Source organism: Chroicocephalus ridibundus, chromosome 3 (genome assembly GCF_963924245.1).
Source record: "Chroicocephalus ridibundus chromosome 3, bChrRid1.1, whole genome shotgun sequence".
Classification (NCBI taxonomy): domain Eukaryota; kingdom Metazoa; phylum Chordata; class Aves; order Charadriiformes; family Laridae; genus Chroicocephalus; species Chroicocephalus ridibundus.
In genome coordinates this window covers 78,270,827-78,295,948 of record NC_086286.1, presented here as the reverse complement: position 1 = coordinate 78,295,948, position 25,122 = coordinate 78,270,827, and the positions used below count along the sequence as shown (strand labels likewise).

At 38.4% G+C, this 25,122-nt stretch overlaps 1 protein-coding gene across 2 annotated transcripts in view; it reads right to left on the bottom strand.

Moving 5' to 3' along the window:
• Positions 1 to 396: 396 nt before the first annotated feature.
• SLC22A16 (solute carrier family 22 member 16) overlaps positions 397 to 25,122 on the bottom strand; it is a 37,408-nt gene continuing 12,682 nt past the window's right edge. Inside the window, exons 2-8 of one of the 2 annotated variants that reach the window (XM_063329782.1) lie at positions 19,026 to 19,464; positions 16,032 to 16,149; positions 13,587 to 14,136; positions 11,536 to 11,663; positions 11,034 to 11,143; positions 10,434 to 10,533; positions 397 to 5,427 (exon numbers count right to left, since the gene is read on the bottom strand). In XM_063329782.1, the coding sequence (XP_063185852.1) occupies positions 5,215 to 5,427; positions 10,434 to 10,533; positions 11,034 to 11,143; positions 11,536 to 11,663; positions 13,587 to 14,136; positions 16,032 to 16,149; positions 19,026 to 19,464 (1,658 nt within the window). In that variant the 3' untranslated portion in view covers positions 397 to 5,214. Of the gene's footprint in view, positions 5,428 to 10,433; positions 10,534 to 11,033; positions 11,144 to 11,535; positions 11,664 to 13,586; positions 14,137 to 16,031; positions 16,150 to 19,025; positions 19,503 to 25,122 lie in introns of both variants that reach the window. The other variant, XM_063329783.1, reaches the window with a different exon arrangement.

Here is a 25,122-nt window from a genome sequence, read left to right as displayed (position 1 = left end):
GTCAACCTACTCTCTTTTCTGACCAACTCATGCCCATTCTACAGTACCTGCAGCTATTTTTGTCACTACCGAATGTGTCTGAGGGACTGCTGCCCCAGCCAGCTTTTACAAATAAAGGCAAAAAGGAATCATATTCTTCCTGCATCTGAAATGCAAAACATGGCACATTTTTAATGCACATTTTATCATAGTCACCACCTAACGCATTACCCCAACCTTGGTTTACACCTGCAAACACAAACAGGGAAAAAACACACACATGATACTTGCCAGCCTAAACCATGGGATCTCCATGGAATGCCGAAGCACCAGCCCAGCTCCTTCCTACAAAGGAGCAGGTACAAAACTGAGAGTTGGTGATTGGAGTTCATTAAATTTCGTAAAGGTGTAAAGATAAAATAACATGTATTTGATTTTATTCTTGCACCTAATTGCAGATAATAAATACTCATTTAAAAAGCCATTAACATATATTGTATTAAAACCACATATTCTGAGCAAACAAACTCCTTCCTATGAGCACCTCCTTCCCCCATGTTACCAAACACACACTTCATCTGGTACAGAATCTTGGACAAAATTATTAGCTTGCCAGTACATAGATGTGCTTTAATCTTTCTTCAGGAGAGATGTAACAATGCGGATACTGCTTGGCTGCATTTACTAGATTTTTTTTCCTGATAGAATAATCTTGTTCTTTTGTCAACACTCATATTTTTCACAGAATCACAGAATGGTTTGGGTTGGAAGGGACCTTAAAGACCACCCAGTTCCAGCCCCCCTGCCATGGGCAGGGACACCTCCCACTAGACCAGGCTGCTCAAAGCCCCATCCAGCCTGGCCTTGAACACCTCCAGGGATGGGGCATCCACAGCCTCCCTGGGCAACCTGTTCCAGTGTCTCACCACCTTCACAGTAAAGAATTTTTTCCTGATATCCAAACTAAATCTACCCTCTCTCAACTTGAGGCCATTACCCCGTGTCCTATCATTACACTCCCTGGTAAAGAGTCCCTCCCCATCTTTCCTGTAGGCCCCCTTCAGGTACCGGAAGGCTGCTATAAGGTCTCCCCAGAGCCTTCTCTTCTCCGGGCTGAAGAGCCCCAACTCTCACAGCAGAGGTTCTCCAGCCCTCTGATCATCTTTGTGGCCCTCCGCTGGACCCGCTCCAACAGGTCCGTGTCCTTCTTGTGCTGAGGACTCCAGAGCTGATTTTTATTAATCTTTGAATTTCATCTGTTGAATCCCTATTAATCCCTATGAATCTGTTCTGGGATTCAGACAAGCATCTTTAAGAGGTTTGTAAAGGGCACAGGATGAACTCAGACCCTGCTTTTTGCAGCCACAAATGCCTTTCTGGCATCATGCCTCTGTGACGCAAGTGACCTCACCTTTTTATACCTTGTGAGAGGCACTGACAGGCCTTGCGTGTTGCTGAGCCCAGTGCTGCGGAGGCTTCCTAAGTGACTGCACCTAAGGAGTTGGTAAAAATAAGCTGTGAAAGATACAGGAGAATGCTAATGAGTCCTCCACTCCATCACAGAGGTGCGATGTCAGACCATCTTCTGTTTCCACAGAGCTGTTACACAAAAATCCCTCGGCCTTCAGGCAGGATCCACTGCCTTGTTCAGACATTCAGGGTACCACCCAAAGCATTTGACGGACTGCACATGATTTGCATGGCTATTGTTTTTCTACATCGTTGTTTAAACTATAGAAATTTGCACAAAGAAATTGAATTGAGCTCTTAAAGTACAAAACACATCTTTTCACATAGTTTTAAAATACAGATTCAAAATATCAAACGCATTTACTTACTATTTTTTCTTAGTTATCATTAAACTAATGACAATTGCTCTCATTCCTATATTTAACCTAGAAAGTATGTCCTTAACAAACTGCAAGACTATCTAATGAAATACGATATCGCATTTAGGACAAAAACATCTGTCATTGTGCAATAGTGACCAGCAGTTAAGACAGATAAGAATTCTAATGCAGTATCTCAACAAAACATTAGGTAACTCCAGAGACATTGATCAGCTCAATAAATTTGCACTAAGAGAGAGATGACAAATAGACACATAAAAGAGCTTAAGGACTCGCATAAGGAACTATGAAAAGGAATTCTTTTTATAAGCAACAAGAGGAAAATATGCCCCACAGGAACAGAAGCATTTGTTCTCAATAGAAAATCTATGAATATTTAAGAGAAAGAAATCAACTCACCCTGTCTATGCTATGTTTATAATGTATGACATATTTTTGTCCATATGGAAAAAACAAACAGAAATGCTACATACATAGAGACGTGCTATTTCCTTTTTTACAGTAACATGCATGCTCACATTAAAGAATAGGATACCTCAAGGAATCCTCTAAGGTATTAATGCATAAAATCACAAAAGATGTACATGTGGATCAGAAACCTTTTTATTTCCAGGGAAAAAGGTAACATCATTTGTTCAGGGAAATTCAGGTCTCACTTGAATCAAAGACGAAATACCAACTGACTTCAGTGACAGAAGGAACTGACCTTTGGGATTAAAAGCCATCGAGCTACATTGTGTTTTAGAATCATCACTAAGTTTTAGCCTGTAAGGATTGCTCACTATCATTGTGCATTTAAGTTTTTGCTTTTTTCTTTTTTTTCTTTACCTTATGTATACCAATTACAGATGACTAGGTCCTGAATCCCTCAAGTCAAAGGAATACATAACACGTATTGACTGTTCTTAGCAGGGTAAGCCCCAGCTCAGGGGGGTTTGGCAGGTAAGGAAGTAAAAAAATTAATTTTAATTGTTCTCTAGTATCTTCTTAGAAATAGACTGTACTGCCCCCAGCACTCAAGACTAAGGAGTTTAAGACAGGACGTTGTACTAATAAAAGAGGGAATATCAGTGCGAAAGAAACCCAAAATAACGTGACTACTTGGATCTCTAGGGGAGGGAGGTGGTTGCAATACCAGACAGTACCAGTTTAATTCCTTGTTGTGTCTATTGCATGACATTTTCTTTTTTAGCATGGTTAAACCCCTGTTTAGGGCAGAGCATGCGGAGTTTGGTGACAGATCTTGCAGATAAGGAGAGTTGTTCTGCTCTGGGAAGTGGAGGGGGATCTGAAAGCAGTGGAAGAATACCAGGTCTGACCTTCAGCAAAATAAAAAGCCACAGCTTGTGAGTCATCCTATCTTCAGTCATCAAAGTATGTATTCAAGTCGTTCTCTGAATAATGATGGGATTACTCACGCGGGTAAGGTTAAGCACATGCTTTTGCTGAACTAATATATCTGGACAGAAGCCATAGTATTCTATGCAGTTCTTTTGGGAGGTTTTCTCTGCAAATCCTGGAACACCCACAGAGTTGAAGGGAGCATAACGATCCCTTTCAGCTTTCTGTGTAATTACCACACAGAAACTCCCTGAACCTAAACTTACTGATTTTTCCTTGGCTTTGAAGCATGTTAGTCCTCGTATAGGATATGATTTTGTCCTAATACCAGGACCAAAATTCTACTTGACACTCTGGGACAGCACAGTGAAGAAAAAAAATCTTTTATAAGGGGATATAAACCATTATTCTGGTTTCTAATATGACTGTGAAAAATGTGACCATTAAACTCTACAGTATATAGAATACTTATCGACAGTAATATAGATGTCTTATTTTGAGGTATATGTCAAAGAAGTAAACAAGGAAAGACTTGTTTTGATGAGATCAAATCGGCTAGCATGGCAATAGGTGCCTAAGATGAGAAGAACTCTGACTTCAAACCAGGGCTGACAGGGTTTATGCAGCCCAAGCAAAAGAGGGTTGTCTGAACCCCAACACACACAAAGTTCACGTATCACCCCTCTCAAACCAAGGGTGGTCGAGAGAAGAAGATACAGATCCTCAGGCAAGGAAGAAACCCCCCAGGTCTGGAGGTAGACTGAAAAAGGCAGAGTGGGACAGAAAGCCATAAAAATAGCCAGTATGCTGCATTCCTATCTATCGGTTTTCTGTGGTCCACAGTCATAGGGCACGATCACTGCACCAGCAAGGAAGTGTTGATGCACACATGAGGTGTAACAATAGTAGGACACTTACAGACACTTTGACTAAAACTACTAGAGTAACTGGTAACTCTTCTATTGATCAGTGTCCTCCAGCTACCATTTTTTAAATTATATTTTTCAAATTATATTTTTCTAATTGATTTTGTGTGGTATAAGGAAAAGAGCTACAGACAGCTGATCTATGAGAAAAATGGTGTGTAGAAACCATGTTTACTAATCATTCATTTATAATGAATTCCACCTTGTGCAGAGAGCCTGAATAAGACCCATTTGTCAGTTATTCTGCTCCACTGAGGCCTGAGGTGGAGGCATTTGGCAAAGTTGCTGGTGTAGTTCTTGCAAATGATGAAGAATCTGATGCTCGATCTGAGCTGAAATAAGTGAGAGGGGAACACTGAAATAATGGTCTGGAATGAATGTGACTTTCAAAGGCATTTTAGTTTTACCTAAACTAAAAAGAACCTACTAAGGCAGCAGTAGATCCAGTGAACAATTTTTTCTAAACCACTAATAAAAATACATTTGCCATTCAACAGAATGAAGAGTACACAAACTATTTGCACATTTTGCAAACTTAGTATTATTTTTTCAATCAGAAGCGGTTGCACAGAATACTTTCCTTTGTTAGCAATGGCACCTTTTCTAGTAGAAAATTGGAAAATAAAAAGAGAATAAATTAGTTGGGCTTTGAAATTATTGATATGACTTGATTCAATGTTAGGGCTTCTCTCTTGCATTATACCTGTTTGAGTTTACCATGTTTTGAAGTCTCAAGGCTGTAACTGTCAGCTGCAACAGGATGAGAGCAGACAAGGCACTTTGTGCTGGGTTTACAATCTAACTGCAGAAAATCTGAGGCAAAGAATTGGCGTATGTTTTACACATGTGCAATCAGGCAGGTTCCAACATTTAGAATAGTTATTCCAACTGGTCACAGCAAGCAAGACAGGGTTTCTAAAGGATCTAGAAATCCTGCCAAATTTTCTGCAGTACCCCAGTCACGTGGAAAAGGTTTTATATACCTGCTCTGTTGAAAAGGCAAGACTGGATAAAAATTAAAAGGCACAGATACTATAGAACAGTCACATTTCTTGAATAAAAATATCTTATAAATTATATCATGATTAAAATTGGGAACAGCCACTTATGCTGTTGCTTTATTTCTCAGTGCTGACTGTTTCTTGACCAAACATCTCTATCTTTTCTGATGCCACACCACTGTGTGCTGGTGGCGTCTTTCCTGAACTGCTTTTCTTGCTTCTTCCCATTTCTGTAGCTTCCACCAAAGTATTAGTCAGTGGTTTTCCCAGTGTTTCTGGAAGCATTATTGTTAATATTCCACTCAGAAGAGCCATGATTCCAACAAGCAACTAGAAGAAACAAACAGTAGCTGTAAAGGTAGAAATGTCTTTCAAGTTATGCATATCTTTGATCTTACTTGAAAGTACATTTAAAATAAAGCACTAGGAACTATAACATAAAGCAAAAATGGTAAGTTTTAAATGTTGACTGTATAAAAGATCTGACTTTTTTTGTTGTATATATGAAAGATTATGCAGAGGAACTAATGAAGAGCAAGTGAAGTGTTTTGTTCCACAAGGGATCAATGCAGTGCAAGCAGGAATAATTCTGTTTGAGAAAACATACATATATATATATATATATCTTCATTTGGTATTTCTACTATCAGGTATATATTTAAGAACTGATTCTAGGGTTGCATACATTTTTACATGCATGTTCATAGAGCTACCCGTGATCTCAGTTTGAACTCTAGCTCCTGAACCTATTCCTGTGCTCCTGTTCCTCCTGCACATAGCCAGATGAGAATGTCTCAGTAAGGATCGTTGTTGGCCTGGAGCTGCAGAAGAGCGTATCCCTGCTCAGGATTGCTCCTCAGCAGATAATGAATCTGGCTCTCAACAGGAATACTTTGCTAAACTGCAGTTTCAAAGATCTGTTAGAGGTGTAGGCATCTACTGACGTTTGCACTGGGATCACATCTCGGTTTTGTCTGTGGTGTGCACAGTTCCGAAATGATAAGTGTTGCAAGCATCAGGATCGTGTGTGGTAGATGCAGAAGCACACACATGCTCCAGGAGTATCTTTTCCTTCCTTTCATTTCTGTGCCTTGCTCAATGAGAACAATTCACACTTTCCTCCTTTGAAGTACAGAAGTGCATTAGAACGCTGACATTCTTCCAGAGCCAGGTTATAAATGACTCAAATATCTCTTGATAGAAATAATTCCACAGAGTACATCATGCTTGGACTCAGTATTTTTCCATTTTATGACTGTGCACTTTGATACTGTATTATCCTTATCTTGCCCTGTGCTGATTCTCAGGTCTGTCCTGTTTGTTTAATGCTTTCTTTCCAAGTGTGAGAGAGAGCATTTGGAATTACTGTGCCTATGTCTCTCCCACAGAGCCTGAGACAAGAACTGGCCAGCTACCATCTGCAGCTCAACCAGGCTTTCTCCTTAAGTCAGAAAGGTGCTTTAAAATCGGAATTCTCCATTGTATACCTTGAATAGTGCTATTTTCATGCACGTGTACCATGCTGCTTTTGCCCCCCCCTCCAAAAGAAAAGGACAGCTTGTCTGAAACACTCTTTAGAGAAGCAGAATGCACACTGCATACACTCCTCTTTTTGCACTTGGATTAATTATAGAGGCTGACAAATAAAAAATTAAGCAAAATACCATTGAATACTGCAAAGTACAGTGAAAATAAAATAGTCATGCTTTTATCTTTATCATAAAAAATTAAAAAAACATTCTAGCAGTAACAGGACCAGAGGAAATGGCACTGAGCAGCAAACTGAGGGAAATGCTTGTGGACATATATATGTGGCAGGAATTATATTTAAAAATATATTCCAAAATATTAAAGTCTCACCTCTGAGTGTCAAAACTCTTCTCCACTATTAAAACATGATTTTCTGCCATAGTAAGACACATGGCAGCTATTCCACAGTAGCCTGTCTCATGCTCATCCTTTAGGCTGTCGTAAGTTTGAGGATACTGAGGGCTCCTAAGGATATTGAAGCTTACGGCTACCCGTACATTTGGAGTTTATGAGAACAGGGTTACTGCTGATGCCCATCAGAACAGAAGGTTAAAGCAACACTCTGTGCTTTGAGTATGTTTGTCTCTTCCTTTTCAGTTAGTCTTTTAGACACTTTGCATTCTTCTCAAGTTTCCCTTCCTCATAAACCTACCTCTTATTCGCCTGCGGACTCTCACTATTCTGTAAGCGTACACACCACCATCTTTCCTGCCTTTTCATCTCAGCTCTCTTAACTCTATTCCACCACATCTTAGCGTTCTTTTTTCCAATGTGAAAGCTGCTGCATGCCAACTAACTCAGAGTGTTTCCCTTCTCCCTAGCCCTACAAAGCGATTTCCAATATTTCCTATGAAAGAGGGAATATGAAACAATTAAGTCACAGTATATTAACAAAAGGACTTTTTAAATGTCATCTACCTTTTCAGGGGCAGTAACCACACTTAGCAAAGCAAGTCTTTTGCAGTCTTACCTTGGCATATTTCTTCATAATTTATGAAGAAGCTTATGAAGAGCAAGCTTTTCTTGCTCATAACAAATATGTACATTTTGTCTGTATGTACTATTTTACATATATTTCAGCATCACAAAATGTTCTTCTGATATAGTCAATGAGTTAAATGCTTATGGATTAAAGTGTACTATTGTATAAACTATTTAAGTATGTGTAAGCTACATTGAAGTTAATTTGACAGGAGTACCTGCTTAAATTAATTGCTTTTTCAGGGTCTTAATTTGAACTCTGACTTTCTGCTTAGTCAAACTCTCAAAGTATTCCCAGCACTTCAGTACCGACAGCAGCTTCTAACAGCTACCATAAATAACTTCAAAAAAAGATTTACCATTAATTTTCATGTCTTCCTCCCTACCCGGAGCAAGAATTTTAATTTCACAGTGGTCTAAGACCAGGACTTAATACATTTAGTCTAGAACAAAAGATAATTTGAATTAAATATCCATACAAAATAATACTTTTATTTCTGAGAACAAATGATTATTCTAGTCTGCTATTTATATCTACATCTGATGTCTCTGAACCGATTTAAAATGTGATCTTATTTCCTACTTCAACAGAAAAAGGTTAAATTTTGCCCTGAAAATCCACTAGTATTAGACACAGGATTTGCATTCATTTAACTTTACCAACCTCAGTGGAGGGTTTTTTTTAATATATAATTTATAGTTTATCTCAGAGAAAAATCAAGTCTGTTAAAGGGCTCCTGTGACATAATTCTTAACAGCTGAGAAAGAGAAATAGGTTAAACATGGAGTAGTTGCTTTACTGTAAGTTTTCTAGAAAGTCATCACATGAAAAACATACTTGGCAAGTTATTCAAGATTTATAGGCATTCAAATGAGCTGCATTACTCACAGGTGGCATAGCTACATGAGGCAGACTGTCAAACAACTAGCAGTAGTAACTGCTTGACAATGTGTGGTGTATACAATAGATCAACATGATGTATATCACTTTACTTACAAATGTAATCCGTTTCATTTCATTTCCATTCCAAAACACTTACGTTACCTGAGACTTGGCATGCTATGCTCCAACACGAGGCAAGCCTATTTAATAAACTGACAAATATTTTATAATAGGAGCTAATAATGAAAATATATTCACTGTGAACTACTACACAACTCTACAAATAACTCTGGATACCTTTTGTACACTGAGAGCTGCTCATAGCTGAAATAATTCCTGTGTTTATACTGCCATTTGCACGGCTCTCCAGCATGTTTGAGCATTCCCCATCTGTGGTTTAACTGCAGCACTTCTGCACAGATAAAGCTTATCTCAGCCAGTAAAGGCAAAACACTGACAAGAGAAAAAGAATGTTCTCCCACGACCACTCTGTTGTGCAAATGTTTCTTCATCTTTTCTGGGATGATATCTTCGTTTGTATGGGGCCATTATTAAGAAAGAAAACATCTTTTAGTAGCTTGAGGGAACAAATTAATTTGTGGTCTGCTTCATCCTCTTAACTTTCATCCAAAACAGCTGAAAGTAATTAATTTAAATAATGAAACAAGTTCCCAAGAATTCTCTGAAACCAACCTCCAGCATCTATAGTTGAAGAATTTATAGTTGCAAAATCAAAAGGACACAATGCCACTTTTTAAGGAAATTCCAATGCGGTAGGCAAAGTCAGAGTAAGAATCTAGGTAAAAGGCACATCCCGTTACATTTTCACCTTCTGACGTGCGTAATCTACATATAACATTGGTGTGCTAGTCACAGCGAATTCTAAGGGTTTTTGAAAGAACTCAGACTAACTTTAAATCATTAATTAACTCTCCTCTACTTAAAAATTTAATATAAACTCAGTAATTCCTTCTGTTTTTACATATATGGGCATAAATTATCTTCAGGAATAAAAAGGGATTGAGTAGCTGCAGGATTTCTTAGCAGCAAATGCCTCATAACATAAATGTGATGAAGAAATATGATTCGTTTACGAACAGCAAAAATATAAAATATATTTGTCCAAAATGGATTTGAAGGTAAATAATGCAGACAAAATGCCCAAAGTCCACGAAGGAATGGTCCCACCTCTGTTTTCTTGGAGCAACTGGAGGTAGAAGACATAATCTAATGGTAGCATGACCTGGAGTCACCTACAAGTAGGATGCGCTTAAGGTGTCCAAGGTCCTGTTGCTTGTTAAAGTCACTGTGAACCTCATCAATATACCATTTGCTTCTCTTTTTCTATCTCATTAGTTGTTTTGATCAGTTCTTGTAAAAGAAAAAAAAAAAGGAGCTTTGGGAGAGATGTGAAGTACGTATAGTAAGCATACGACATTCTTGATCCTTTGAAGGCTATTGTAAAGATGCAATGGAAAAGACTAAGGAATAATATTACAAAACAGTAATGGTGAATTCTAAGAATGGAAGAACTATGCCTTTGAAAAAAGGTAAGAGTAAATCATGAGCGTGGTCAAGAACTGCTAGGCCTGCAGACTAAAGAAGTATGAATTAAAACACTTCCTAAATGTTACATGGTAGATAAAGTATATTTTTATGGAAAAGATTTTTATCAATTTTATACTAGGATTCAGTGCATATGTATGTTTGTATCTTCCATCGTAAAAACTTTCCAGAAGATATCAGTGACTCAAACTCTCCCTTTTGCTTTAGCTGCATATTCTTAACAACAGGAAGTTACTTCGAGACTTAAAATTTAGAACAAGAATGGTTCATTCAATTTTCTTTTCAAAATAGAAGTTCAGCATTTCGTTCCTGAGAAAACAGGTGACATTACGCCTTTTCAAAACCGGAAACATTCACCACTGAAATAAATACTTACAATTGGCATGAAAATCCAAATACTTCTCAGATATACACAGAAAGGAGCAACCACACTACCTACACGGCACATCATGCTTCCACTTCCAACAGCAAGTGACCTGCACATAAAACAAAGACTCTGATAAGAATTCTGGCAGATAAAGCAAACAATTAGAAATGCACAGACACTCAAAACATTGGTAGGATGATACATATCTTTATGCAATGGTACTAGAAAGCTGTTGCTACATCAGTGTAAATTTATTTTGTAATGAAATGCAGCTGCTTCTACAATTAAGATTTAAAATGCAAAAATAATTCAGCAGAGACCACAGGACGAACAACCAGGAGTTTTAAGTTCCTGTTTAAAAAGCATTGAGCATTCTTCTAGTTCTTCAATGAAACCAAAGAATGCACATGGAAATGAAAAATAAAGAAAAAATTATTATATAGCTAGATACTAGACAACTCTGAAGCAGCAGAGGAACTCATCTCATCCCAAGACTTTTGGACCACCACCACTAATGTCCAGAGCTACTGGATCTGACCCAGGAGCATAACAAAGAAAAGGAAATAACAGCAAGATAGTGAAAAATATATGACTGGTGAAAGTTCTTACCTTACAATTGTTGGGTACAGTTCTGCTGTGTAGAGATATATAAGGCCAAATGCCACACCTATTGAAAATTTTCCAGCCATATTTGCTAAGATAATTAATATATTGAAATCCTGTTGAAAGAAAGCACAAATAAATAAATCCCAGAAAATAACACTGTTCCAAACTTAATTTAAATCCTTCAAATTTGTGACCCTTCTACAAATAACAAGTAATACATATTGCTTGCTTTTTTTAAATTGGTCTCAATAAGTAACTAGCGCCCATATAACTTTTTACCAGTCCTGGTTCACTGAAGCCCTGGGAACATTTTACATGTGACTCCAGCAATGAAACTGTGAAACCTGTACTGAAAATACAGAAATCTATCGTAGACTGGCAGCTGCATTTTGAAAACAGCCTTTAATCAACTATATGATTTAGAATGAGCAGCTGCATCTACAGACTTAAGAGCCTTTAAAATCAATTTCTACTATAGGAACACTTTCAATGGTACGTGACTAACCTGAGGTATGAACATAATTAAAACACAGATCAGTGCACTTAAAATAAGGAACGGAATGAGTGTGTTTCTCCTTCCCAGTTTGTCCATCCCAATGCAAGCAATGATATAGCAAGGCAACTCCACAGCACCTGTCAGTATGAAATTATTTTGTTTTAAGTCATGATTACACATATTCATGTTATAACTCTTAACTTCCCCTTTATGGGGATTCATTTAATCTAGGGGGTAATAAGTAAGTAAAATCTAGAGATAACCAGTGTGTTGGGATAGTCCATTTGGTAACAGAAATGGCAACAGAAGGCAGAAAACGTGGCCTAAAATAAGGTAGTGGGAGATGGAGAAGGACAAGGGAAAGGGGTTTCACAGCACAGAGCAGCTTCAGTTCCCTTTGGGGTGGAAAATTACAGAAAACAGCAATGCCACGGTCCTGCTTTTATGGCACTTGTGACTGAAAGCTCACCATTTCCTGCTCTTCTGCTTCAGGTATTTTCACATCAACAGCTTAAGCGTGCCCACAAGGAATATTGCTGGTGTCACACCAACACACCTCTCAGGGTTTGCCAGCTTCTGCCTGGACGCAGAACCGAAGCCACAGGCGCCTCCCCCAGCTTCAGCCCCAAATTACCCCAATGTAAAAGGCAAGCAAAATCTCTCCAGATCCAGTTTACTGAGTCAGCTCCACAAATACAGAGAGTGAGGTTCCAGCTTTCTCTCTTCTCCGCTAAGAAGAGTGCAGCTGCTTACAATATCCCACTCTTACTCAGACCGTCTCTTCCTCATGTCTCTTTCCAGAGAAAAACTTCTGCAGCACTAAAGTAACTGGTGTTTGGCTAGGACTGTTCACAAACCCTGTGCAAACATGAGTTGCCCCTAGACAAATTATACTGAGCCTAAGCCAGTTTGGACAGTTTTTAAACCAACTTGCTCATGAAGAATGCTACGATGTCCAATGTCAAATTGAGGAAGAACATAAGATACAGCCCTGAACAAATATGCTGCATTCCTTTACTAAGCATGTACAGTATGGCAATGCACTTATAATACCAGGAAACAATCTTTTGGGCCTCTGCTGGTAAAAGCAGGCTGCAATTATTCAGTGTGTATTAGTCTGCTAAAATATTTTTGAAGGAAGTGGATGCAATAGTTTATGCACTGTTCTCCATCACATCATAACATTTTTGTTTCTGTGCAATACTAGCATCCACTCTTCAACATGTCCGTCTACGAATACGCTAAAATAGGTGACAACACAAACTGAACTTATGAGCGCCCCAGTCCTTCTGTGTGCTTATGTACATGAACAGTCACATTCACTTTACTGAGAGCACTCAGTCGCGTAAAGCAAAGCGCATGATTTAATTCTTTGCTGGCTCAGAGCTGCATGCCTGATCTAGAGTCTTCTGTAATGGAATATTTCCACTGATCTTAACAAACTTTGGACCAGGCCTTGAATGCACTCAGCCACCTTTATAAACAACCTATGTACCAGAGGAAGATTTACAGTCACACCGACAAAATTAAAAGAATACTACAACTAAATTAAATATATACTTTGGAGAAAACTAAAATTACTCTTGCTTCTGAGAATTATGAATCTATTTTCTACACAAACTGACTTGATATATCATGACTGTAAGTGATTAGGGCAGTAATTTTCTTCTCTCATTTTCCTAGTTTGTACTTTTAACAGAGCCCTGTGAATTTTGTGTTGCTGGTCTGTTTCCCTTGGTGTTTGTGGAACTGCTATATGCTTGCAGGGCAAAGAGGAAACAAGTAGAGTGCGGTTTTACAATCACAAAGACAGTCGGAGAAGAATTTTGTACACCAACAAATTTTAAATTCTTTTTTTTTTTTCCCAGAAACAGTGATATTTGGAGTGAATGGTACTCCCCCCATGTTAGTCAACTTTACGAACCATTAGCAATAAACTTTTTGAACAAGGTTCATAATTGAATGAACGAAGTTTAGAAGTTGGCTGTCAAATCTCTAGTCATTTCTAATTTTTATGTTCTAGCTGTGTCATAAACAGAATAAAGCGCAAAAGTATTTACCTATGAGAAAGAGATTTAAATATTCATTGCCTCCTAGACTGACGGAACTGAGGGAGAAGACGTAGTACCCCAAACTCCCAGTGAACCAAATCAGCCAGACTGTGATGGTCCTTCTTGCGATGTGCCAATTACAAAACAGATCTAAGATGTTGTGCTTCTTTGTTGAGGACGTGTCATTGTCACCCATTCTGCCACCGACTAGATCATCTTGTTGGACTGAGCACAGTTCAGAAACTTTGCAGGGAGTGCTCACTTTATTCCATCTTGCCATTATATTAATTACTTTTTGTGCATCTTCATATCTTTCCTCTGACAGGAGCCAAAAAGGTGTTTCTGGGAGCATCCAGCAGCACAAGACAAAGGGAAGAGTCGCTATGGACAGACATATCTGATAGACCCACCAGGTCCGAACCAAAAATCCCACAAGTGCCACAATCATAACTCCCACAGCAAAAAAAGCATGGACATGCATAGAAGCCCAGGTTCGTGCTTTAATGCCAACGAATTCAGTCACATAAACAAAAGCCACAACCAGATAGCCACTTGAAACCTGAGGGGGTGGGAGAGAGAAAAAAAAAAGAGTGAGATTTTTATCTACTCTCCTTGTGCAACAGCAGTAAAAGCAAACAGCTAAGTGTTCCACATTTGTGTACGCTTAATTGTCACTGCACTGGCATGTCCCACACTGACAGAAAAAAGGCGTCTCTGAAAACAAATCAACTGGAGAAAAAGCTTACTCAAACCTTCAGACTACCCGGACACTGTATTTGAAAATGTGAAGTGATTTTGGATGCTTCTCTGCAGTGGGGGAGAGCCAGCAAGAGACAAGTGAAGAAGAGACTAATTTGCTGATGTCACTAAGCCGTTCACCTCCAAAAATCATGTCCCTTAATGATATAGCATACTGGACAATTCGGAAAATTAGGTCCCTTGAAGTAATTGCCACTTCTGAAAATCTTGACCTTGGCTTTTAAGTAAACTATTAATAATCTGCATGTCAGGGAACTGCAAATTTACTGAGAATTACCTTCCACACCCTTGCAAATTATCTCATAAAATCAAATTTTTACAATGTTGGAAAAGAATCTCATTTATAGCTTCTCATACATTATCTAGCCATAGTAACAGAATGCAGTTACTGGCATGTTCTGTATTATAGTATTTCTTCATTGAATATATATATATATATATTATTGAATATACATAAATATTTCAATTTTTCTAGTAACAGTCAAACTCTTGGTATCTCAAAACATTTCAAAACACAGCTAGAAACTCTAGAGTAGAAAATATTCCAGTATATTTTTTTGAGTAATCGAATTTCTGGTTAAAAATATTCCAGTTAATAAACTCTTACGCTGAACTCACTGAAACCGACAGCAAAGCTGCGCTGACCTCAGTGGCATGGGGCTAGAGCTTTAGACCTCCATCTCACAAATCAGTCCCAGTGGGCAGTTAAAACCTACAGCATCATTCTGGTCAGAGCTTTTTGCTTTTCCAAACTACCACAGCCCCTAGCATCAACAGCCAAGGGAGTCAGTAGAGGGACTCCTGTTGATCTCACTGTTCAAGGCTGAAACGCCCATGCAGTTTTTCCTGCTAGGAAATCCTTCTGAGCTCTAATCAGGCGAAGGGAGCTCCAGGTGCAAGGGCCTGTCTCGACTAATGCACTGCCAGCAGGAATAAAATAAATGATGTGATTATTTTCAAATTCCTAACCTCCTTTAAATAACTTATATAATTTTTCTTGTGATAGCTTTCTGATTTCTTTACGCATGATATAGTGAAAGACTACAAACATTGTACTTTTGGATGTAAAATTGTAATTTAAAATTGGCTACTATATATATAAAACCTGAATAGATATTAGATATATATCATACAGATATACAAAAGTATGCATATAGATATGCATAAATACATATACTGGAATACCCTTAAGTACATACAAACATCCAGGTGTTAAAACATATCTACCTATGTATTTAGTATTTCAGATGTAGTTTAAAAGTCCAAAGAGATGCATGGAAGAGAAAATGCGCATCTCTCCTCCATCACTCAAAAGGGTAGAGATAAAAATCATACTTATTTGTTATTTTAAGAAAATTATACTCCATTTCTAACAATGAGGAGAAATGCAATGGCAGCTGCAATGCAGAAACCAGAGTTTGCTGCTCACACTTGGTATTTAATTACCAGTCCAGCAGAGGTTGGGATGGAGGAAGTACCAAACACTGCTTCATACAGATGCTTTCTATTAATTCAAAGAGGAAAAGTGCTGTGGTCCAAGAACATTCAGACTCTCCCTGCTCTGCTGAAATAAGTGCAACAGAGGGGGCTTTAGAATCATGAAGTAGGGGAGGAAAGAATAACAAAAGGGAGTTTTTCCTGAGAAGGGGTAGGAAATGGCCCATAAAAAAAGCCAGGCTGAACATCCTTTCTTACCATAGCAAGGAGAAAGCGCACAATCACGAAACTGTAGTAGTCAAATGTGAAGGCCACTGCGATGCCAAATACAAACTGACCGGCACTTGTGAACCATATGACACGCTGTCTTCCCAGTCTGCAAATCACAGCAGTGATAAAATTATGAATAACCACAAACATTCTATTATAATACACCTGCAACTCCAGAGAGCTTATATGGAATTGTGTCTGAAAATACTGTACTTAATGCTCTCACTCACCACAGAAACTCTGGTTTAGTTACCTGTATTAATTTTTCAATAACTCCAACTAAACGCAAGAAAAAGGAAGCTCCTATGGACAGAACTTCCATTACACAATTCTTGGCTGGAAGAAGCACGCCCATCTCCAGTTTCAAATTCAACTTCTACATAACTAATCTGCAAATTTACTCTGTCTTATTTATGAGGACAACAAGTAAGACTTGTTTTTTCAGATATTTTATATTAAGTAATGTCTAGTTAATAATTTCTAAAAAAAAGTTAGGTGTGGTAACATATGCTACCTCTTGCCAAAGTAACAACCAATTTGGATAGTAATGAAAGCCTTCTGTAACTTATCTTTATCCAGTTGTTTAAAGTTGAATTATCTAATAAATTATAATTACATAGTTCCCCTGAATTTTCTGATTGCATCACAGCACACACGTACACATGCGCAAACACAGAAATCCAGGAAGCTAGTATACTAACAGGAAAAAAAAATCATGTCAAATACGAGCTGCCCATCACCAACATAGCGATTTCCAGTCTAGAAGAAGAGCATTTAGTATAAAGGAACTTCTATTTGTTTATGTTCTTCCTATATCTCAGGGAGAAAGCATACCAAACAGAGTCAATTGTCCCTAAACAAGTTAGCACATGCTAAGAACAAGAAGCTCATCTGAGGCAAAAACCTAGAAATCTGCAGTAGGTATACAACACTCTAGAAGATTCATTATATTCTGTCTACAAATGTTCTGTAATACAAAAAGCGCGGAATCATTTTTCTTCCCTGATAATATTGTCTTGGCGTCTTATTACCTACTACTGCAAACAGCTTTTCACAGATGTGGATATTACATTTAGCCAGAGAGTTTTAGGACTTTCAGGGGTGTGGGCTCATTTGTTGTTTTTATTCTGTATTTCGTACTACATTAAAACAACCCTGGAAGGTGATGCTGTAAATAGGAGGTGTAATCCAACCAGCCACTCCACATAGTTCTTTCCAGTGCCCTCCTGTTTTTCTCCAACCTTTACCTGGAGTCATGCACATTTGGTCTCTAATCTTGGTGTCTAATCCCTGCCAGAAGAGATCCCAGTGAGCCCTTGCTGTCGGAGCTCTTCTGTTGGGAAATCTGTTAATTGGGAATGGGAGGAAACCCACAAACTTATTTCCCATCAGCCAGGATGTGTCAGAAAATAATAACTTTCAGCTGTAAAATCTACAGCTGCAAATCTGCAGCTCAGAATGTGTATATTATCTTAACTGTCTGTCCATGGCTTGAATTAATGTAAATGCGAACAATATGATCATAACCTTATAAATCATGTCTGAGTATTAATTAATAAAGCTATGAATGATTTAAAGGGATGCAGAAGAAATGTTGGCATTATATTCTGGTTTTGTATTAAATATGGTTTTACAAAGCCTTGGTTCAGGAGGCAGGATTGATTCCATGTGTTCTAAAAGCCAAATTAAAAAAAGGTCATCTTTACTTTTGTATTCTCATGTTGTAACTGTCACACCATAGCATTGTACTAATGAAGGAAAATCAGAAAATTACATGCCTGGTCTCCTTTTTCTGCTTATACTGTTAGCTGTGGGATAAAACGTCACCTTCCACCTAAAAGAGCTGTCAGTCAACAAGCTCCTTTATAGAAAGAGAGAAGTAACACTAAACCAGCCTTCAGCTCAAAATACCGGTACGTAAACTGCCCAAGACAAAACCAAGTACAACATAGCTTAGGTGTTGGACTCTGATATGGATAGGCATGGCTAGGCATTCTTCTGAGGTAGGAATATGTGTGTTTGTGTTGAGAGAGAAAACCAAGAGAAGCAGCAGGATATAGACATACATCCTGGATCTCACTACTGCTTCTGAGTCCAGCTCTGATGGTGGATCTAGGTGCATAATCTGAGATAACATCCAGGGAGGAAGCGTCAGAGGGGAGCGGCTGAAGGACAGCCTTGGCACCATGAGCAGGGCACTGCTCGGGTTGAGCTCCTCCACGAACAGACTCTCCTCATGGTCAAAAAGAACTTTGTACATGCTAGTAAATAAGTGAAACTACAGCATAGCTCACTGACAACCATTTTTCATCCCATCTGGGCTAACCTTCAAGAGACTGAAGTTTAAGTTAACCATTCAGGGGAAAACTATAATTGGACAGCAAGGAAAAATAGTGTATGGGTGTTTATTTTAAGAACATGGGGCCTGATCAAAATCTCAAAGCCTTTGCATCAGCCCCACAGAGCTGTATTCATGACAGATATTAGGAAATTTGTGATTCTGAAATACATGATTTTTAACCTTCCAGTAGCCCTTCAGCAGTTATCATATCTGCAAATAAAAATCTGTGTTTCCATGAGGAATCTCTTCTCATGGAAAATGAGGTGAAAATCTACTCCCAAGTTTTACTATTGCTGTTACTACTAACTATTGCTATTCCTGTTTAAAAAAAAAATAATTAATTAATCTAAGGGCAAATACTACCTGCACAGGGCAATTCGAGAGATCGAGGCCTAGAACAACAGATGATATAAAGTAGGGAAAAAAATGTAAAAGCAAATGATTTGCAAATGCATTTTAATATTAGTACTTGGTATCAGAAAAAGAAATTGAGTTAAACATCTGTGAATAAAACAATATCCAAACCCCCTGAATGGTGAATACATAATTATGAATACACAATGAATGAAAACAACAAAACAGGTAGATACGGGTGGAGTTACTGCAGTCTGAAGCTACATTTTCAGAGGATGGCACTTTACCTGTCAGCAATGTCACCAAAAATCACTGCTCCAATCAAGACTCCAAGCATGAATGTAGGCTGGATTAATTTTGCAAGCCATTCTCGGTCACAGACCAGATCCCACTGTGTAACAACAGTGCTCTTCCATTTTGTATCATCATAGAGAAATCCATCAGAACAAGAAAATACGGACTTGTTGCCTTTATATTCATATGCCAGATCCAAACTCATTTCTCGTTTGGACCTGCTGCATTGATTAAGTTCCCAAATTTCTCCATTTTCCAGCTGGACTACAATGTAATTTTCTGTTGATGTCCATAGTGTCCAGATGTCCTCAAGACTTGATTCAGAGGAGTTGTAGAAGAGAACACTACTCACATTTCCAGGGATCCCACACACAAAGTTAGGAGTAACAGCCATGAACACAGACGCTAAGTAATGGATACCACATGACATAGCTTGAAAGACAGATGAAAAATAAAGAAATGCTTGAAATCTGTAAAGGGAAAAAAAAAGTTTACTGAAGAAAAGCCTTTTATGCATGAAAAAAAAATCAACATAATTATTTTGTTAGGATCAGTAAATGCAGACATCATTAAAGTGTCTAGTGTTTTGTTATATATTGCTGCTACGATATTGGCTAAGCCCTGCGAGAGACCAAAGATGAGGAAAGACTCACAGCAGAAGTAATCTACTGTCAGGAAGTAAATGCTGCTCTTAGTCATGTGTTTAGCCATACACAAGAGAGACCATTTAAAAGAAGCAAATCTGAACTTAAGCACTTAGTTTGAAGCAACCTTCTACCCTCCAATTCTGTATAGTACATTCCCTCAAATAAGGCCTTAGGTTCCTGGAATGGTTCAAAAAACCAAAATGTTGCAACCTCAGGTTCTGAGGGACAGAGATATGCGCATCAAATAAAACAAACCAAACACATTACGCCCTTCGTTTCACCTAATTGTACCTATATACCTGTATTGCATCTGTCTTCCGTCTCTATTGCCTCTGAAAGACAAAGAATACACGTAGACACATGTAGAAGAAGATAGAATCTGAACAGTATGAAATGTTTTGTACCAAAACGTACCTGTAAACTGGGTTGGGTTTTGGCTTAAACAGTGTGTGCAGTTATGCATTAAAGATTGTATCATAAAGCAAACATGGTAAAAGAATGTTTTATGCATAGCCTGAGTTTTGGCATTTTAACAGCTTTTAAAATATGCTTGAGATGCAAGAAAAAATCTTTGTATATAAAATGTACATGCATTCTGAATGTCAAAAGACTTGCAATGAACTTTAGCATCACTGACTGCAAATTCTAGATGGTTTCTGATAATCCAAGCATAAGGAGTCTTCCGCAATTAAATGTTAAATTTATGCACAGGATTAGCACAACATCTGTTCAGAAAAAAACAACATAGCTTTGTTTCTCCTCCACTTTTTATTTCCTGAAGACCCATCAATTGCACTAATTTGAAGAAGGATTCAGTGAGCTTCTATATACATATCCTTAGTGCAGTATTTGCTGGGCCTTGGTAGTATGAAACAAAAAACAGGGTTTATATATATCAGAGGCTATCTCTGCTGAAGTTATAGGAAATGATGCCCCAAAAACAATTGCCTTGAAATGTGTTGTGTGAAAAGTCAGAACAATTCCAATCCCCATAACAAATGTGACCTCTAGGCCACTCCTCTCCAAAATACATCTAATCTAGGCTTGAATTCTGGTAAAAAAGGTTGCAACAGTACATAGTGCAGCACTTTTAAATCATCTATCATCACAACTTCTAATTAATTTCTAAACTATCTATAAGCAAATTATTTAAACAGAATTTGATGGATACATTTTCTTAATGTCCAATTAAACAGTTCTCTTGTATAACCTAACTCCATTCACCATCCTCATTCTCCTCTGCCTTTTATCTTGTGATTCTTATTTCCTTCCTTGGTAAATGTAAACCCAGTTGCCTCTCCTGTCTTTCCAAGGGCATTGCTGCTGTACAGATGGAGCACTTTTTAACCCCTTTTCCCCTGGCAACAGCTCTATTGACTTTTCCACACCACTCTGAGGAAAGGCCTTAATTGCTAAAACCACCGTGGCGGCTCAAAAGCTGGCTCCACTTCCCTCTTGAAGATGCTGCAAGGCAATCCTCACACAGGTGCTCTGCTGCTCTTTCCCAGCAAAGCTTGTAAGAGGTATGGTCAAGAGAAACTGAACATAAACCACAGCGTCCCTTAGGCCTATCAATCCCCTCTCAAGAGAACAGCTTCTTGAGGACTGAGTAGCTAGCCATAAATCAAAGCAAGGCTAAATCTGCTCTGAAAAGCTTTCTGACTATCTCGGACCACAAAAAATCAAAGATTATTCTGAATATTCTGTTCCCCTATTAATGCAGACAAATACGGTCAGCAACACTTTTTAGTTTCTCTTCTCTAGTTTCACTTTAACTGTTCCCTTCAAAAGACACAAACCCGCTTTAAAAATAGCAGGGCAAGACCAAATTCAACACCTTGGGCTATTGTTACAGTATGAAGAATGACTGAAATCAGGACTAGAAGACGTCTAGCAAATTACCAAATTTAATCCCTAGAAGCTGTGCAGTTCCATCTTCTACTAGCTAAAAAAAAGTAGCATACCTGGAACCAGGATCCCTGGTATTTGCAGTATCTGTCATTATGCATCAGGAAACTGCAGAGTCAGATAGCCCAGTTGGTATTTCCCAGACAGAAGAAGAATTAAATAATTTCAAACTCCCATACATTCATCTTGAGTTTCCTAATTAGCTCTCACAGTACAAGAAATACCATGTTCATCATTTCTCTTCTACTCAGTAACAGTGAGCAGGAAAAATATATTTATGCCATTTCTTGTTGGAGATGCTTGAAAGAAGATGACAACTTGTAAGGATACAGACTGAGAAGACGGCACAAACCAATGCATTACATTATTTTTAAAAACCCAAATCCCAAGAGCATCACGAGGGCTACGATTTTGATCAGGTCTAGCTAATCTCTGCACTAACTGCTCCCTTGAGAGTTTATCTTATCTCTTCCTGAACACTTCTTGTGATCGTACTTCAATAACCATTTTGACAGACTGCTCCGCTGTCAAGTCTTTCTGTTGGAAAGTTTCTCATTAAATCTAATCTCGATGTCCCCTTTTTCAGTGTAAGACTATTAGTAGCTTATAAAACATCCTTGTGCAACCTTGAATAAATTTTCCTTGTCTTTTATCACTTTGTTGGACAGCATTATCAGTTATCTCCTCTCTAATTACTTTCTAAAACCATATAAATTACAGTCCCTTACCCTTTCATCATTTTTCCGTTGTGTTCTATAGAATAGTTTCCACCTCTATAAAAATCAATAAAAGATTAATTTTAAAGAAATATCTGTGTCATGCCATATTTCACCCATCTTTCAGGGGTTTAACTGATTCTTGGAAAAACGTTCTTCCATTTTCAGTGTTACGAAAATCTAATTCAGTTCCAATGAAGAAATCTACTCTATAGTATCATTATTTTTCTTACCTAATTTGCAGCATCCATGCTAAGCAAACACAAAAAGTCAAACAGTATGCCAGATATACATTAATAGACATAATTTATGCTGTCTATGACTTAATTTAAGAACAGGAAAATGTATTTTTACAGGAAAATGGCCATGTTGTTGCAGAATCCTGCAGGATGGATTGCACTGCAGATTTTAACCTCTAACTGCTCAATAAAAAAAAGCCAAGGATCGGGCAGAGGAAGCAGAAATAGGGAAGAATAAGGCCTGACGTGAAGCTAGAAAAGTGTTTGGCAGCACCAGTGGCTGAAGGAATCGCACAGCCCTGCCACCACACCAGTGGGCTGCTCCCCTGCCTGTAAAAACTACCTACTGCTCTCTCCAGTAAAATTCCACAACTGGCTGCCTAAGCCTCTCTCTCTCTATAGATATATTTATATTAAACACACACGCAGAAAAAAACAACCTGAAAACCTCTTTTGCTGTGAAGGCAAAATTCAATTCTGACTACAGTGGTGGGGTAACGTGATCTTCATGGATACTAGATTGAAAAGCCCAACCTTATGAGCTGCTGAGAATCTCCTGTGGGTAGGAAGGGCTTTGCTTCCAGAAAGACCAGTTGCGTAGAGGTCAGGAAATTCATTAACTTGCATAGTTACCAAAAGGAGTTTAATTAGGTCATTAGTGCAAGATATAGAAAGGATGAGAAGTATGTAGGGGGGGATGATATATGGGATGGGAGGAGACTATAGATGCATTGAACTTTGCTTGCCAGAACAGGTGAATTGAAAAGGGGCAGAGAAAGACAGAGGCCCAGCCACATGGTAGACACGTGCTAGAACAGAGGTTGGGGCAGCAGACAGTCCTGAGCAAGGAGGCACATAAAGCTGCTGCCTGTTCTATTGCTAGCCTGGGATCACTCCCTTTGGACCACGGGGGGCGTGAGTTTTATCTCAGCCCTCTTGCTGTGGCCGTCTCAATGCTCTTCCCCAATCTTAAAACCCCGGGGCTGCTTCTTGGCCCACGCTCACGCGAGGGCTGAGCAGCTTCTCCTCTTTGCGGGAGGACTCGGTGCCAGGGGAGCACGGCCGGTCCCAGCCAGGGATCCTGGAGCAGCCCCTGCGGCAGGCTGTGCTGCGCAGCAGGTCACAGCAGAACCTATACAGGTCATACACTTCACTGACCCTGAGGCACAGGTTAAAGTTTATGCTGTCCTTGCTACCTACTGTAAATTATTAACTTTTTTCCTGAATTCTTAATTTAAAAACACCGGACTGATAAGAAACTCCTCTATTGCTAGCTTCAATCTCTCTGTTGCAGGCAAACATGTAATTTAATCTTTTTAGTAAACTCACCCAACTCCAATTTAAAAGTTAAATTTCCCAGAATAAAGAGATACTGCTGCTCATGCAACAAAATGTTAAGATAAAAACATTGCTGTAGCAATAAACACTATTGAAATTCACCAAAAGAAAACGAGGCTTCTTTCAGCAAAGTCTGTGATCTATTTTCCTGGACTGATCTCAAAAAAGGCAGTTCTTGGCAAGGGTATTTTATATGCCAATTATCTTTACATACACACATCAGATTATGTAATGCATATTGTTGCCAGTAGTAATTTTCAATACCTCTTTTACGCATATTTTTCTTTTTAAAAAAGCACACTTTTTGCAGTTTTTAAGATCTGTGAATATGATGACTGTCCTAAAAGGTATGATAATCTCTTGCAGTGTTTTTCCATCTCTTCAGTGACTTGCCATGGGAGATAATTATTTGGCAAGTACATTTTGTCACTCTTGCCAGGAGTGTCAAATATAGAAGTCAAGAAGACTTTGTAGGTTACTGCTCCAGTATAGAGGTGCTTAATGAATGCCAGAAGTCAAATGAGCATAAAAACTGTCTTCACAAAAGCTTGAGCAAGACACAACATGAAAATGTTCCTGTCTTTCTTAAAATATTTCTGTGAAATTTCTCCCCAGTCATTCTTTTTACAGTTTACAGCTTATAGTAAAAAAGACTTAGATTTTCTGACTCCTCCACACAAGTTTTAAGATCGCACCAGTAAGAAAAGCAACTGGCAATATCATAATGTCGGTAACTGAATGGAAGAAATATTCTTCCGTAAAGATAATGAACTAGATTTCAGATCACTGTCACGCCGGCCGTAGTCTCATGACACATACTCCGTGGCACTAGCACTGTAAAATACTTCCTTCTCCTTTCCCACTGTTTATTCATCCCCTGAGACGTAGTGCACTATACCCTTAGTTGCAGTGGTACTTTTTATGGAACGACTGTGGATTTTATCTGGGAAGCTGATGTAACTTGAAAAAAAAAAAAGTCAAAATAGATGATGATTGAAAAGCCAAACAAGTCAGAACAGTTGCTTGATCCAATTTATATTGCATCCATGCAAACAGTCTGCACCAATCTATTTGAAAGGTGGTACATGTGGCATGCAAAAATATCTAAAGTGGGCATTGCTGTATATATGTTAGAGAATAAATCCCCAGCCTCAGAGTACTTCTACCATTGTCAGTTATTAGAGTGTATAGCTGGAACAAAACTTGTTGTGAGACACTAATTTTCTCTTAAATAAAATACAT